This window comes from Triticum urartu, chromosome 5A (genome assembly GCF_056163025.1).
Source record: "Triticum urartu cultivar PI428250 chromosome 5A, HENAU_Tu73, whole genome shotgun sequence".
NCBI classification, from domain to species: Eukaryota; Viridiplantae; Streptophyta; class Magnoliopsida; order Poales; family Poaceae; genus Triticum; species Triticum urartu.
In genome coordinates, this window is record NC_141877.1 from 661,167,439 (window position 1) to 661,184,796 (window position 17,358).

Sequence of the window (17,358 nt, forward strand, 5' to 3'; positions counted from 1 at the left end):
TATGAGATGTTCCAGGAGTTGAAGTTAATATTTCAAGCAAATACCCGAGTTGAGAGATATGAAGTCTCCAACAAGTTCTATAGCTAAAAGATGGAGGAGAATCGCTCAACTAGTGAGCATGTGCTCAGATTGTCTGAGTACTACAATCGCTTGAATCAAGTGGGAGTTAATCTTCCAGATAAGATAGTGATTGACAGAATTCTCTAGTCACCATCACCAAGTTAGTAGAACTTCGTGATGAACTATGATATGCAAGGGATAGCGGAAACGATTCCCAAGCTCTTCGTAATGCGGAAATTGATGAAGGTAGAAATCGAGAAAAACATCAAGTGTTGATGGTAGACAAGACCACTAGTTTCAAGAAAAGGGCAGAGGTAAGAAGGGGAACTTCAAGAAGAACAGCAAGCAAGTTGCTGCTCAAGTGAAGAAGCCCAAGTCTGATCCTAAGCCTGAGACTAAGTGCTTCTACTGCAAAGGGACTGGTCACTGGAAGCGGAACTATCCCAAGTGATTGGCAGATAAAGAAGGATGGCAAAGTATATTTGATATACATGTTATTGATGTGTACTTTACTAGTGTTTATAGCAACCCCTCAGTATTTGATACTAGTTCAGTTGCTAAGATTAGTAACTCGAAACGGGAGTTGCAGAATAAACAGAGACTAGTTAAGGGTGAAGTGACGATGTGTGTTGGAAGTAGTTCCAAGATTGATATGATCATCATCGCACACTCCCTATACGTTCGGGATTAGTGTTGAACCTGAATAAGTGTTATTTGGTGTTTGCGTTGAGCATGAATATGATTTGATCATGTTTATTGTAATACGGTTATTCATTTAAGTAAGAGAATAAATTGTTGTTCTGTTTACATGAATAAAACCTTATATGGTTACACACCCAATGAAAATAGTTCGTTGGATCTCGATCATAGTGATACACATAATCATAATATTGAAACCAAAAGATGCAAAGCTAATAATGATAGTGCAACTTATTTGTGGCACTGCCGTTTAGGTCATATTGGTGTAAAGCGCATGAAGAAACTCCATGCTGATGGGTTTTTGGAATCACTTGATTATGAATCAGTTGATGCTTGCGAACCATGCCTCATGGGCAAGATGACTAAAACGCCGTTCTCCGGAACTATGGAGCGAGCAACTGACTTATTGGAAATAATACATACTGATGTATCCGATGAGTGTTAAGGCTCGTGGTGGGTATCATTATTTTCTGACCTTCACAGATAATTTGAGCAGATATGGGTATATCTACTTAATGAAACACAAATCTGAAATATTTGAAAAGTTCAAAGAATTTCAGAGTGAAGTGGAGAATCATCGTAACAAAAAAAATAAAAGTTTCTACGATCTGATCGCGGAGACAAATATTTGAGTTACGAGTTTGGTCTTCAATTAAAACAATGTGGAATAGTTTCACAAACTCATGCCACCTGGAACACCACAGCATAATGGTGTGTCCGAACGTCATAACCGTACTTTATTGGATATAGTGCAATCTATGATGTTTCTTACCAATTTACCACTATCATTTTGGGGTTATGCATTAGAGACAGCTGCATTCACGCTAAAAGGGCACCATCTAAATCTGTTGAGACGACATCGTATGAACTATGGTTTGGCAAGAAACCAAAGTTGTCGTTTCTTAAAGTTTGGGGTTGCGATCCTTATATGAAAAGGTTTCATCCTGATAAGCTCAAACTCAAATCGGAGAAGTGCGTCTTCATAGGATACCCAAAAGAAAATGTTGGGTACACCTTCTATCACAGATCCGAAGGCAAGATATTCGTTGCTGAGAATGGATCCTTTCCAGAGAAGGAGTTTCTCTCGAAAGAAGTGAGTGGGAGAAAAGTAGAACTTGATGAGGTAACTGTACCTACTCCCTTATTGGAAAGTAGTTCATCACAGAAATCTGTTCCTGTGACTACTAGACCGATTATTGAGGAAGCTAATGATGATGATCATGTAACTTCAGGTCAAGTTACTACCGAACCTCGTAGGTAAACCAGAGTGAGATCCGCATCAGAGTGGTACGGTAATCCAGTTCTGGAGGTCATGTTACTTGACCATGATGAGCCTACGAACTATGAGGAAGCGATGATGAGCCCAGATTCCGCGAAATGGCTTAAGGCCATGAAATCTGAGATATGATCCATGTATGAGAACAAAGTATGGACTTTGATGGATTTGCCCGATGATCGGCAAGCCATAGAAAATAAATGGATCTTCAAGAGGAAGACGGACGCTGGTAGTAGTGTTACTATCTACAAAGCTCGACTTGTCGCAAAAGGTTTTCGGCAAGTTCAAGGGATTGACTACGATGAGATCTTCTCACCCGTAGCGATGCTTAAGTCTATCCGAATCATGTTAGCAATTGCCGCATTTTATGAAATCCAGCAAATGATGTCAAAACTGCATTCCTGAATGGATTTCTAGAAGAAGAGGTGTATATGATGCAGCCGGAAGGTTTTGTCGATCCAAAAGGAGCTAACCAAGTGTGCAAGCTCCAGCGATCCATTTATGGACTGGTGCAAGCCTCTCGGAGTTGGAATAAACGCTTTGATAGTATGATCAAAGCATATAGTTTTATACAGACTTGCGATGAAGCCTGTATTTACAAGAAAGTGAGTGGGAGCACTACAGCATTTCTGATAAGTATATGTGAATGACATATTGTTGATCGGAAATAATGTAGAATTATTCTGCAAAGCATAAAGGAGTGTTTTTAAAGAAGTTTTTCAAAGAAAGACCTCAGTGAAGCTGCTTACATATTGAGCATCAAGATCTATAGAGATAGATCAAGACGCTTGATAAGTTTTTCAATGAGTACATACCTTGACAAGATTTTGAAGTAGTTCAAAATGGAACAGTCAAAGAAAGAGTTCTTGCCTGTGTTGCAAGGTGTGAAATTGAGTAAGACTCAAAACCCGACCACGGCAGAAGATAGAAATAGAATGAAAGTCATTCCCTATGCCTCAGCCATAGGTTCTATAAAGTATGCCATGCTGTGTACCAGATCTATTGTATACCCTACACTATGTTAAGCAAGGGAGTACAATAGTGATCTAAGAGTAGATCACTGGACAGCGGTCAAAATTATCCTTAGTGGAATAAGGAAATATTTCTCAATTATGGAGGTGACAAAAAGGTTCGTCGTAAAAGTTAAGTCGATACAAGTTTTGACACAGATCTGGATGACTCTACGTCTCGATCTAGATACATATTGAAAGTGGGAGCAATAAGCTAGAGTAGCTCCGTGCAGAGCATTGTTGACATAGAAATTCGCAAAATACTTACGGATCTGAATGTGATAGACCAGTTGACTAAAATTATCTCACAAGCAAAACATGATCACACCTTAGTACTCTTTGGGTGTTAATCACATAGTGATGTGAACTAGATTACTGACTCTAGTAAACCCTTTGGGTGTTGATCACATATCAATGTGAACTATGGGTGTTAATCACATGGTGATGTGAACTATTGCTGTTAAATCACATGGCGATGTGAACTAGATTATTGACTCTAGTGCAAGTGGGAGACTGAAGGAAATATGCCCTAGAGGCAATAATAAAGTTATTATTTATTTCCTTATATCATGATAAATGTTTATTATTCATGCTAGAATTGTATTAACCGGAAACATAATACATGTGTGAATACATAGACAAACAGAGTGTCACTAGTATGCCTCTACTAGACTAGCTCGTTAATCAAAGATGGTTATGTTTCCTAACCATGGACAAAGAGTTGTTATTTGATTAACGGGATCACATCATTAGGTGAATGATCTGATTGACATGACCCATTCCATTATCTTAGCACCCGATCGTTTAGTATGTTGCTATTGCTTTCTTCATGACTTATACATGTTCCTATGACTATGAGATTATGCAACTCCCGTTTGCCAGAGGAACACTTTGTATGATACCAAACGTCACAACGTAACTGGGTGATTATAAAGGAGCTCTACAGGTGTCTCCAAAGGTAGATGTTGGGTTTGCGTATTTCGAGATTAGGATTTGTCACTCCGATTGTCGGAGAGGTATCTCTGGGCCCTCTCGGTAATGCACATCACATAAGCCTTGCAAGCATTGCAACTAATGAGTTAGTTGTGAGATGATGTATTACGGAACGAGTAAAGAGACTTGCCGGTAACGAGATTGAACTAGGTATTGAGATACCGACAATCGAATCTCGGACAAGTAACATACCGATGACAAAGGGAACAACGTATGTTGTTATGCGGTCTGACCGATAAAGATCTTCGTAGAATATGTAGGAGCCAATATGGGCATCCAGGTCCCGCTATTGGTTATTGACCGGAGACGTGTCTCGGTCATGTCTACATTGTTCTCAAACCGTAGGGTCCGCACGCTTAAGGTTTCGATGACAGTTATATAATGTGTTTATGAATTTTGATGTACCGAAGGAGTTCGGAGTCCCGGATGAGATCGGGGACATGACGAGGAGTCTCGAAATGGTCGAGACGTAAAGATCGATATATTGGACGACTATATTCGGACATCGGAAAGGTTCCGAGTGGTTCGGGTATTTTTCGGAGTACCGGGGAGTTACGGGAATACGGGAGAGAAGTATTGGGCCTTATTGGGCCATACGGGAAAGAGAGAGGGGCTGCCTAGGGCAGGCCCCGCGCCCCCCCAAGGCCTAGTCCGAATTGGACTAGGGGGAGGGGCTGCGCCCCCTCCTTCCTTCCCTTCTCCCTTCCCCTTCCTTGTCTCCTACTCCTACTACATGGAAGGACTCCTAGTTGGACTAGGAAAAGGGGAATCCTACTCCCGGTGGGAGTAGGACTCCCCTAGGGCGCGCCATAGAGAGGGTCGGCCCTCCCCTCCTCCACTCCTTTATATACGGGGGCAGGGGGCACCCCATAGACACACAAGTTGATCTTCGTGATCGTTCCTTAGCCGTGTGCGGTGCCCCCCTCCACCATATTCCACTTCGGTCATATTGTAGCGGTGCTTAGGCGAAGCCCTGCGATAGTAGAACATCAAGATCGTCACCACACCGTCGTGCTGACGGAACTCCTCCCCGACGCTTTGCTGAATCGGAGCCCGGGGATCGTCATCGAGCTGAACGTGTGCCAAGAACTCGGAGGTGCCGGAGTAACGGTGCTTGGATCGGTCGGATCGTGAAGACGTACGACTACATCAACCACGTTGTGCTAACGCTTCCGTTGTCGATCTACAAGGGTACGTAGATCACACTCTCCCCTCTCGTTGCTATGTATCACCATGATCTTGCGTGTGCGTAGGAAATTTTTTGAAATTAGTACGAAACCCAACAACAGCACTAGAAACACGAAACATAAACAAGCTAACGGTTAATTTTATTATTGTTATGTAGATAAAGAATACTCTAATATTTTTTATATATTAAATTTAATAAAAATGTGTGCGAATATATTTAGTAAAAAAAATAGAAACAAGAAAAAATGCATACAAACTCCGTGTTGAATTCTTAAATGGATAAATTTAGGATATGATATATTTTTTTAGATATCCACATTAAATGGATACAAAATACATTCATTTTTATATAAAGGTATTCAGACGAAACCCATATAGAGTCCCTAAATTGATGAATTTGGGAATAATGGTCCTTGTATACATAATACTTTCATTTATAAGTATAAAGGTTTTCACACGAACTCCAACTTGGTCACTTTGCTAGTTTAGTTCTGACTCAACCAGAAAGCAAAATAAAGTATTTGAAAGATGCCCTCTCCTACCAGAACACTTTAGCAATTACGGTAAAACAACATATGCAGTGTTCATGGCTTAACCGCATGATCATAGAAGCAAGTAACAACGACGAAACCATCAAACATTTTATTTGAGGAATGATAAAATCAAGGCTTTAACACGATGATTTCCCGACTGTCTACTACAACAAGATTTGTTCAGTTCCGGTGAGGGGAGGGGCGATGACGGCGACGGGCCTTAGGCTCGCTCCAGTGTTTGTAGTCGTCGCTAAGTAGCCTACGGACATGGATTTATTTATTTATTTTGTTATTTATCGTCTTCTTTGTGCTGTCATGATACATGATGAATAGATTAGAAGTTTTTCTGGAAAAATAGATAGATAGAGAATTAAAGATAAAGCATCTTGGGGGCCTTGGTGAAAACTCTATCTGACAGGGAAGCTACTTAGCACCAGCGAATCTTCAGTGCTTGTAAAAGAAGAAGCAGGGAGTCAACTTGTGTTCTGAATAACTGAATATATATCCTGACACATCGTACCTTTGGTGTGTTTTAATTGGTGCGAACTGAGTTGACCGATCTATGTAGATGATTTTAATTGGTCACTTGGTCTCTGTATATTGTAGCTTCTTCCAGCTCCACCTCCTCTCCTCTTCCTCTAGCCGCGTCTGCAAAGCCCGACTCGTCCTCGGTGGCAACGTACGCCGCCCAGACCTTGACGCCACCTCCAGTGAAGCCACAGCCCTCCACTCACTCTCGGTCCGACCCACGCCTCAGAAAGAATGGCGACCAAGGTAGTGGACCTTCGCTCGGACACGGTGACCAAGCCCTCGGAGGCCATGCGCGCCGCCATGGCCGCGGCGGACGTGGAGGACGACATCCTGGGCTCGGACCCGACCGCGCGCCGCTTCGAGGCGGAGATGGCCCGGATCATGGGCAAGGAGGCCGCGCTGTTCGTGCCGTCCGGCACCATGGCCAACCTCATATCCGTCCTCGTGCACTGCGACACCAGGGGCAGCGAGGCCATCCTCGGCGACAACTCCCACATCCACGTCTACGAGCACGGCGGCATCTCCACCCTCGGCGGCGTCCACCCCAGGATCGTCGCCAACAACGCCGACGGCACCATGGACATCGATAAGATCGTTGCCGCCATCAGGAGTCGGGATGGGTCGCTGTATTATCCCACCACCCGGCTCATATGCTTGGAGAACACACAGGGAAAGTAAGTTGCTCTGTCGATGCTCATGTTACTGATCATTCAGAAGACTTTTTTCTTTTGAGAAAGAGATCGTGCAGAAGGCTAGTGTGGTAGTGATACGAGTAAAACTTTGACTATTCATGTGGTTGACTTTTTCTCATCTTTGACGCACAATTTTAACTATGATTTTCACTTATAATATTCATATATATAAATAAAAATTATGAATGTATATAAAATAAAATTATTTTGCAAGATAGATACAATAATACCATTCTTACATGCCCGTACCATAGAACTTGGTGTGTACAAGTAGTCAAAGTCATGCATCAAAGACCGTGCAAAGCAAATGCGCTTTATATTTTGGAAGGAGGAAGTAATATTTTGGGAGGGAGTAAGCAGTATCGACCATTGTGGTCTTCTCTTTCCTTTTTTTGTGACTATTACGTACTTTGAATAATTGTTTAGTAAAATGGATGCGTGGATCTCGATACTGTAGAGAATTGGCTATTCCCTTTTTGAAATGAAAAAATAAAAGAGTAGTATAGTTCAAAACCATGACACTTGTTATGGATCGGAGGTAGTAGTAGCTAGCTATGCTATGTTACCTGATTGATAGTGTGTTTGTTCTTGCTGCTGCTGCAGTTGCGGAGGAAAGTGTCTGTCTGTAGAATACACCGATAAGGTTGGTGAAGTTGCTAAAACCCATGGCCTGAAGCTTCATATCGACGGAGCTCGTATTTTCAATGCCTCCGCAGTAAGTACTATGTACTATATATGGGATCAATTAACCGGATGTTCTAAGTACCAAGTATGTGTGTCGATCTTCTCCTGAGATTTTACATCATCACTGCTATCGTATCTGTCAGGCACTTGGGGTTCCTGTTGATAGACTTGTGAGAGCTGCTGATTCGGTTTCGGTACGTATCGATTTGCTGGGCACTTCTACAATGGCAGATTATATACAATGGGCCACGCTGGTATAGGAGGTGTGACTGTATTTCTTTGTTAAACGTGGAAGTGCAGGTAGGCCTAGCGAAAGGGATAGGTGCTCCTGTTGGATCAGTTATTGTTGGTTCCAAGGCCTTCATACACAAGGTTATGATGGACATTATTTCTTCTAGTAGTATGTTTTGGCTGCCTGCTTAAGAGAACATGTAATAATAATCTGAAAAAAAAACTATTTTCAGGCTACAATTCTTAGGAAGACACTAGGTGGTGGAATAAGGCAGGTAGGAATACTTTGTGCTGCTGCTGAAGTTGCAGTGCGCGACACTGTAGGCAAGCTTGCGGATGATCATAGGAAGGCTAAAGTCTTAGCAGGTTTCATATTAATCTTTTCCATCCTATCTATATCGGTATTCCATTGTTCAGTCCTGAATCTGTTTTTCTTGTCCAATTGTTCAGATGGACTGAAGAAAATTGAACAGTTTACAGTTGATTTAGCTTCAGTGGAGACCAATTTGGTTAGTCCTGCTAGTCCATCTATCAGAGAGTTTGATTGATGTTTTCTGATTATATTATATGCATCCACATTGCACTGTATTCCCTAGGTCTTCTTTGATATGGCGGATGCACGCATATCACCTGCCAAACTGTGTCAAGTCCTCGAACAGCGCAATGTGCTTGCAACGCCAATAGGCTCCAAGAGGTTCACTTCAGTTGGCTCAACTGCTTTCTTTCAGTACTACTCTATATATTGTCAAGCTCAACATAAGCGTATCCTTATGCCTGTGTTGGTCTCTAACTGCAACTTGATATATAGGCAGGCTGTGTTTAAAAGCGGCGCGCTGCTTTATTTCACACGAGTATATATGATGCATGTATAACTTTTTCTAGGCCTCCATTTTGAACTCCTTCAATTTGCAGTGTCAGACTTGCGGTACACTACCAAATTTCAGATGCTGACGTCCAGTATACTTTGGCATGTATCGAGGTACGAAAATCTTACTTAGATTCTTGTGTGACCTTGTATCAACGACGCTCTAGGTTGTGTGTGGATAGCACTGATATGTTGCTCTGTTTTCAGGAAGCCGTGGAGGAAATACTGACAGTCTGACAGGCGATGCATCTGACGAACGGCGCTACCACGAATTCATAAGGGCGCTAGTATCCAGCTTGTTTGTGATCGCGGCCAGCTTTGGTAGTAGTAACAACTTCCAAGAATAATCTATTGCCTTCTTATGCATGCGATGTGCGTGTGATTATGTTCTTCTTCAGCTCGGAGCTTGCAACTAGGTATAGTAACGATGTCTACTGAAAATAATTGCTTGCACCATTCATTATGCCCTTTATCGTCTCCACCAGTATTGTTTATTTTCGAAGTGGAGGCAAAAGCTTTGTGTTGAGTATACGATTATTAGTAAGTATAGGCAAGACTAGGATTTAGTCCTGCCTTGTCTTGTACTCCATATTGGTCATTGTACTCCTATATACTTATATGCCTACGAGGCTCAAGCAATACAATCAACAATTCCACCAATATCTCATTATCCCTTCTAACACTTTGCCTCATCCATTAATTAAGAAGTTATAGTGATATTACATTGTCCCCATTATTACAAAGCCGCTACTCTGCCGTCATAATTTTACCCAAATGTTTCGCTCCTGCAACTTTCCTAAGCTTTGCTTCGCTCTTGACCATGTCAAAAATGATGAAGGGTGGGATAGACTTGTGCCGGAACCCGGAAGACCCACGCATCCTTTTATTCCAAATGGTTCAAGAGAAGAGCATGGTGATAGATGCCATTGCTTTGCACTGTGGCATGTGGAGATCCGACATCGCTATCTACCACTCCTGTAACTAAAAAATCAAAATAATGAAGTTTTATAGGAAAGATAAATTAATGACATTGCTATTACCCTTTAAAAAGAAAAGAAAAAACTTGCACACCACTTTGCACTGAAATTGCATATTTTTCGATATGCAAAGAATAATTATATAATAGTGCAATCTTTCTGTGTACTTTATAGTATTTGTGAATATACATTTACACTGACCCAACATCCAAAAATTCCACAAAAGAAAAAAAAACTGACCATAAAGGAAAAAAGAACAGAAAAGATCAAAGGGGGAGATGGGAGGGCCAACAACCCACAAAGAAAAAAGAACTAATAAAGGAAAGGAAAAAAGAAAAAATAAAAACGCATAGAAACAGAAATAAAAAAATGAAGCAAAAGAAACAAACAAAAGGGAGAGAGATGAAGGCTGGATCGAACTCTTGACGGGATTCGGCCCAGTGGCAATCGACTACCCAAATATGGGGTCAGTCGAAACAAACAAGCCATGATGTAAACCTTCATATGTGGATTTGGGTTCCTCACCCACTCCTTCTTTATAATATAATACGCACGCTCGTGCGTATTCAAGAAAAAAAAAACAAGCCCAGTGCAACAAGCAGCATAGGCAGAAGAAAAAAAATGCAGCACGAATCATAAAGCAAAAATCAACGGCCAAAAAGATCGACTGACCCAAATTTAAGATTCAAGCAACTCACAAGTAGCTTTTTTTTGCGAGGGATAAGGATTTTTGTTCCAGTTCAATAGGGTTACAATCAGCTATAACAAGATCTTGAACAAGAAACTCTATGCAACCAACAAGCGGAACAATGAGCTACCCTATTTTGCCACATAGCAATCTTACTCTGTTTGAACTCCCGTTCTTTCATATAATGTTTGAATTCCTTGACTAAGTAACCAACAACAGATCTAAAGTGTCGGAATTTTAAGTTGCAAAATGTGCAATATTAAGGCATGCCAGCCAAGAGAGTCTCGGTGATAAAGATATTACAATGCCGAGCAAGCGCTGTTTGAAAATATTTTTTTTTATGAACTTGGTTAAAGTTTACAAAGTTTAATTTGATTAAATCATATACGTTCTATAACTTGCCAAGGAGAAAATACGATTTAGGTGATGTCATAACGGTGTGTGGTGTCAATTCCCCTCAACAAGGTACGAAGTACTCCGTCCGTTCAAAAACAAGTGTCATGGTTTGAGTTGAAACGGAGGGAGTGAGTACTCGATATGAAGTACGTACGTACTATCAATTTGCTCGCACCAGTGGCGAAGCCACGCTATAACTGTGTAGTCGCTTGACTGCACAGGATTTTCGTACGACATTGACCCCCACGTCTCACGTCTGCATACCACCACGTCGTTGAACCAGCGATATTTGGAATTTAACTACACAAGCCCATCTATTCTCTTTTTTTTTTTGAGACAAGCCCATCTATTCTCTTATTCCCTGCTTCTGTAACAATTAGTTGGGCCAGTACTGGGCCATAGAGCAAGAAGAAAGTCCAAAATCCCTTAACTGATCGCACTGTATCGCTTGATCCCCAAATTACGTGATCTCCTTGCCTCCCCTTCACACATACCTCTCCAATGGCAGTGGACGGCCGCCGCAGCACATCGTCTCCAGACTTCCCATCCAGGCGCCGGTGATCTTTGGCTGGACCCTGCACATGAGACGCGAGGAACAACCACCTTGGGCCGTCCAGCGAGCCACGAGCGGCGCACCCGCGGCTGCACATGAATTGTCCGTCTGAAACTCTGAATCAATACTACTGTACTAGTCTGCACTCTGTATCTGATCCAACACAAGGCAAGGCCCTCCACTTTTCTACTTCTACTTGTTTGTTTTATGTGCAAAAACAGCAATACAGTTCAATATTTTCCACTTTTTCTCTCACTAGCAATATTAGGATTCAGGATGTAGGAGATTATTTTGATTAAGAATAAGAATTGCATATTTGCCTTTTTCTTAGTAATAGATTTATTTTGTCAGGTCTTTGGTTTGATAAATGGATAAATTTGTGAGGTAAGATGTTTTTTATTCCTGTTTATGATCTAAAAAAATTACTAGTAAAGTTTGACATCACAAGGTTTTGATCCTGGTACCGCCACTGCGCACCACCCAACCATGCATGTGAAACCACGTCATGTTTTAACACTCCAGTTAATAACGTGCACTCAAGACTCAACGCGTCTACCTTTCCTACCAGACCAAACCAGCGGCACACGGGTACGCGCACGACGTGCACATATTTTACACCGTACGTCAACGCCGTGCTGCCAATGCCAAGTCGCGCACCAGCTCGGCCACCAGCGCGTCCATCACCAGCCCCTCCAACGCCGCGCCCACCTCCCGCTCCTCCTCGCCGGCGCGCACCCACCGCCGACCCCGGTCCATGTCCGCCAGCGCCGCCTCCCCGGCGTACAATACGTCCTCCGCGCCCCACCGCGTCCCGGCGCCCTGCACCCATTCCTGTGCAGCACGAACCAGCGCCGACTCGTCGTCCGACGGCCTCACCGCGCCGACCACTGGCCCTGCCTCCGACGAGCGGCGCCGGTCGAGCCCCTCCTCGAAGAAGTCCAGGAGCAGCCGTTCCGTAGCACCCGAAGTAACTGCCGTGCCGTCGTCGTCCTTGAGGAGTCGCGCGAGGAGGCGCGAGGGCTCGTCAGGCTCGCGCTCTGCTTCACGATCGGTGTAGCTCCTGCACCGTGGTGACCACGTCGCCGCCTTGCCGCCGTCGGCGCTGGTGCTGCTGCAGTTGCAGTTGCTCGTCTGGGTGTGCGTGTCGTCAGATTCCGCGGACTGGCGATCAGATTCGGTGCCGAACTGCGCCTCGAGATCCACGGGGCCCACCGGCTGCGCCAGGCCGTGGAGCCGTCGGATCTTGTGCAGCAGCAGCAGTTCCTGCGCCTGCGCCTTGTTCGACCCTGCAGTCAGTCCCATGCATCGACGAGGTTAATTAAATCAACGGCTGTGAGTTGTTAATAACACTAGATCGATCCATGAAAATTACAGTGCTCGCTCTTGATGGTTGACCTAGTGCTGCTCATACGTAGTACGACTCTCCAGGTTGCGAAAAACTTATTTACTGCGCACGATGCGTTGAGTATGTATACTTGATCGACTCGACAAGCGTCACGATCACATGCGGCGGCCTAGATTCCGCTGCTCATCGTAGCATGCATGCATGGCGGCAAGGGTCAATTCATGGGAGGTCTCTAGCCAAGCCGGCCAGCCAAAGGAGACCGGCCGGCACGCCAACCGGGGAGAGCTCAACGCGGCTGCCTGTGGTCCAGTCCAATGGGCAATGGGGACTACTCAACGGTTTCGATGGAGCTCTGGAGTCTGGACCGTGGGTCGATCTGGAGGTTGGAGATTCAGCTGAGGCGGCTTTAATGCCCATAGTGTCGTGTCCGAGCAAGCGGTGTGAAGATCACGGTGCCTACTCCGGCGTGGCACGCTAACCAACATTGATCGACCACGTACGGCACCGATGAATTAATCCGGGAGAAGAGAAAGCTTACGTAGCGTACGTTCGGGATCATCGGGGAGGCAGTGCTGGAAGGGGGTAGCAGGCGAGTAGCAGGTGCCGGCGTCGCTCGTTTCGTCGTCGTCGTGGTGGTGGTGGTGGAAGGGGAAGTCCATGACGGAGACGGGGCTCAGCTGCTGCTTCTCCTCCTCCGTCGACCCCACGGCATCGCCACCATGTGTTAGCTGCTCCTGCAACGCACGCACGCACTGTTTAATTTACCATCTCGATCATTTTAACCACTTACATACACAGGGAAGAAGAGCAGGCAAAAAGGACATGCCAAACAGAAAGGGCCACACTGTCAATCGAAAACCAACCCAACGTACGTCCCAACCCATTTGGGGTGGTTGGATCGGCTTCTTCTCCTTGATCTACATACAGTATTTTCTGACGGAAGACGTGCTCCACACCACAGGGATGGAACCAAAAGAGCAGCGTCGCGTTGCAAATGTCAGACACATAGATGTAGATACACTCTTCTTTTTTTGTTGCTGACAACCTTGGTGGATCATCGGGCCATTCATTCCGGTGGTCACCGCGATGGTGGCTGCGGCCTGTGGAGGAGAGAACGCGGCTTGGCGTTTTCGTGGCAGCTGGCCAGCAGACGTAGGTGCTCGAGCATGACGTGTCGGTGCCACCGTGGGCGATACATACCTGAGCAAGACGCTACTACCACCACGGAAAAGTACACTTCATCTGCCAAAATTTATGAGTTCCACTCCACGAGCGGTGAAGCGGACGAGCGATTAGTTAGCCTTGCCTAGGTAGATAGATGCCGTCTTGAATCAGCAATGGCGGAAGCTGGCTGTTATAAATTGGTGAGCTCACTCGAACCGATGTCACCGCACCGTACTGCCGGAGCACACAGGCACACAGCTAGCTAGCACATCACATACTGCTCCCTCTTCACTCCACTCATAATGTGCCCGTACGTACATCACTCGGTGAGTGGGGGTAATAACTTGTCTATACTTCCCCTAGAATTAAAGAGCTTTTTCGGTGTCTAGACTGAAGCACCCAGCTGCATGCCACGGTAAAAAAGGCACCCCCATTTCTGAGGCACGTCGCAATGCACCTTTCCGGGAGGGAGTATACTACTGCTGTGGCCCCACATGTCAGCGAGCTGGAAGCTGTTTACGCAGTCAGCCGGGTGTCGGTCCGTGGATGATGACTCGAGTTGACAAGGACGCACGCGCGGGGGCAGGGGTCCGGGTACAATCTTATTACACTAGTCGTCGTCTCCATCACATCGAAATCAAGAGAGAATATTTTGGGCTCACCAATAACACACGGAGAGCCCATCCCGCTCCGTCCCTATACTTGAGTCCCCCTACGACCTCTACTCGTGGCAGCTGCCCATGCATTGTTTTATCACCAGCGTTGCAGAAAATCGCTTGGAAAAAATCGAGAGTGATTAAATTTCGTAACACAAGATCGATATAGAAGTTTTTTCCCTAGTGACTGATGTGGAGATTTTTCGAATTTTTGTTGAGGTGCCCATCTAAGCCATGCATGTATGCAGTGGCGCTGCCCATGCATATGCATAGCGATCGATCACCGAACTCGACTGTATTTACGACGCGCCAACTAACAAATCGCGCAATGATTGACGTAGCATTCAACGCGCGGGCACCACCAAGGCGACGGCGAGCGAGCGAGCGGCAACTAGTCAAATATGCGTGCAGAGCAATGGACTGGGCCGGAGCTGGAGGACTCACCTTGTGCTTGGCTCCGGCGGCGGCGGGGTTGTCATCTGCGTCGACGCTGCCCGAGCTGGACGACGGTGATGGCGACGGCGACGGCTTCGAGGCGGGCTTCTCCTCCGCCGCGTCGACGGGCGGCGGGCCAGGCGCCTCGGCCTCCGACTCGGCGTGCTCGGACGCGGAGCAGCTGCTGACCACGGGGGACGGGAGGCCGAGGGAGTCCCGTTCGCTGCCGTCGTCTTCGCCCGGGTGGCGCCTCCAGAAGACGAGCCGCCGCGAGAGGGTCCTGGAGAGGCGCGAGATGGCGGCCAGCGACCGCGGGCTCCTGGGGAAGAGGATGGAGGAGAGCGTCCGCGACGGGCTCCGCCGCAGGTCGGCCTCGATGAGCAGCCGCACGGGCGCCGTCTCCTCCTTTAGCTTCGCCTGCGTGGCCAGGGCGCCGTCGTCAGAGGACGACGGGCAGGGGAGGACGCGGCGCGGGTAGGAGCGGAAGCCGTCGCTGCAGCTGGACTCGCACGCCATCTCCAGGAAGTCCCGCAGCGTCAGCGGCGCCGCCGCCCCCATCGGTGCCGACTGCCGAGTGTCCTGCGTGCGCGCGTGCTACGGTCGACCTTGGTGCCGACGAGCTGCGGCGCGCGTCGGCGGAAAATGCATGCGCCGGCTGCGCGCGTGCAGTGCAGGCTCGACTTGTGCTGGGCCGGCGAGGTTTTGGGTAGCTGAGAGCCTGAGAAGGAGGAGTGGTGGGGAGGGAGAGGAGAGACGAGCGAGGTGGCTGCCGGTGTGGCAGCTGTGGGGTGGCTCAGCTTAAGTAGAAGAAGCAGTTGGATGGATGCACGCGGTGGGCCGGCGTTTAAACGAAGCCCGCTGGCTGGCTGTTCCCGCTGTATCTTTTTCCCGTGGTCACCGGCCAGTCAGTCAGCAGTCAGCACCACCTGTGATACTACGCGATTATATATCAACCAGCCGCTTAATTAAGCTCACGAGTATTAGTTGTGATCAACCGGAGTGGATACGAAGACCGACTTTTGGAGTATATAAGTGTATGATTAAACGAAAACATGATAATCTGGTATCTATAGAAAACGTGAACGCGCGTCATGTGGTGCAAAATATGCAGAGTAATTGGATCCGGTCCGGTCGATCGAGGCACTAAGCGTGTGTTCCTTTTTTATATATATACTTCATCCGTCCGAAGATACTTGTCGAAAACATGGATAAAAATTGATGTATTTAAAACTAAAATACCTCTAGATACATATATTTTTTTGTAATTATTTTCGGATGGGAAGAGTATATGTTTCATGCGATGGATTTTTTAAGCCTCTGTCCAATGTCAATGATCGGATGTTGCTATCCGTGTAAATTTTTACATTTTTATTAGGTTCTAAGAGTAAACAAATACATTTTTCTGCATTACGTGACAAAAATACACAGATGAACATGGTTCCACACGAGCTCACATGAATAGTATATTCAACAAAATGCTAGAAAAAGAAATCTGAAAATTTAGGATATCAAATTTGGTCGACCATTCTACTTGCGTACAAAGTTTCGAGAAGGAATAACACATGAGTATTCCATAGTTAAGAAAAATACAATCCGACTTTACTAGTCTTTGAAACAGTGTTTTTCAAATATAGCACATATTTTGCCATTTTTGCCTAGAATGCCATGGGTGTCATTTCTTTGTGAAACTTCATACACGAGTAGAATGGTCGACCATGTATGCTAAAACAACAGATTTTTAAAAAAATTATAGTATTCTTTCTTGAATTTACTAATCATAATGATAGACGTATTTTAGAGTGTAGATTCACGCATTTTGCTCCGCGTGTAGTCTGTATTATAATCTCTAGAAAGGCTTAGATTTAGGAACATAGAGAGTATATATTACTCCACTATAGAGTAGTTTTTACCTGTGGATCAGTTGTGAAAATAGAAAAAAAAAACTTTTCTCTCGAAATAGGCGTTCGTCCTGCTATATAGATATAACAACCACCCAGTAGAATTGTAAGTCAAATGCTAGGGCAAACAGCACAAGCACGCCCAAACAAAACAAAAGAGAAAGAAGCTGCCCGAACTGGTCCTAGGGTTTCCCCCGATATGTGTTGGGATGTGGGGAAGGGGAATATCTGACGTCCTTCAGGAAAGAACGACGGCGCCCACGGGCGTCACCGTGTCGGTGCCGGCAAGCTGATAGGGATTTCTCCCATCCACCAAACACCCACAACCCCGGATGACCCGTCGCGCTCCACCAAACTTGCCGTCCACCTACATGCGCTACCACGTTCTTGCCATCATCACCACTGCCTCACCATGGTCAACAAAAGCGAGACCGACGGAGCCAAGAGGGAACAACTGGGAACGAGAAGCGGCAGAGTCAGCAAA

At 45.7% G+C, this 17,358-nt stretch overlaps 2 protein-coding genes across 4 annotated transcripts; one reads left to right on the forward strand and one right to left on the reverse strand.

The window, feature by feature from the left end:
• The first annotated feature begins 6,383 nt into the window (after positions 1 to 6,383).
• LOC125506405 (putative low-specificity L-threonine aldolase 2) lies at positions 6,384 to 9,225 on the forward strand. The gene is made up of 9 exons (XM_087525123.1): positions 6,384 to 6,964; positions 7,586 to 7,697; positions 7,810 to 7,860; positions 7,967 to 8,038; positions 8,131 to 8,263; positions 8,348 to 8,406; positions 8,494 to 8,591; positions 8,810 to 8,876; positions 8,970 to 9,225. The coding sequence occupies exons 1-9, from the start codon at positions 6,522 to 6,524 to the stop codon at positions 8,997 to 8,999; spliced, it is 1,065 nt and encodes a 354-aa protein (XP_087381249.1). The 5' UTR covers positions 6,384 to 6,521; the 3' UTR covers positions 9,000 to 9,225.
• Positions 9,226 to 11,809: 2,584 nt separating this feature from the next.
• LOC125511459 (uncharacterized) lies at positions 11,810 to 15,831 on the reverse strand. 3 transcript variants are annotated; one of them, XM_048676841.2, is made up of 3 exons: positions 14,986 to 15,831; positions 13,260 to 13,449; positions 11,810 to 12,662 (listed from the first exon to the last, which is right to left on the reverse strand). In XM_048676841.2, the coding sequence occupies exons 1-3, from the start codon at positions 15,532 to 15,534 to the stop codon at positions 12,001 to 12,003; spliced, it is 1,401 nt and encodes a 466-aa protein (XP_048532798.1). In that variant the 5' UTR covers positions 15,535 to 15,831; the 3' UTR covers positions 11,810 to 12,000. The 3 variants fall into 3 exon arrangements, with proteins under 3 accessions (XP_048532798.1, XP_048532797.1, XP_048532799.1); XM_048676840.2 differs by having other exon boundaries at positions 13,260 to 13,455; positions 14,986 to 15,819; XM_048676842.2 differs by having other exon boundaries at positions 13,269 to 13,455; positions 14,986 to 15,818.
• Positions 15,832 to 17,358: the final 1,527 nt, after the last annotated feature.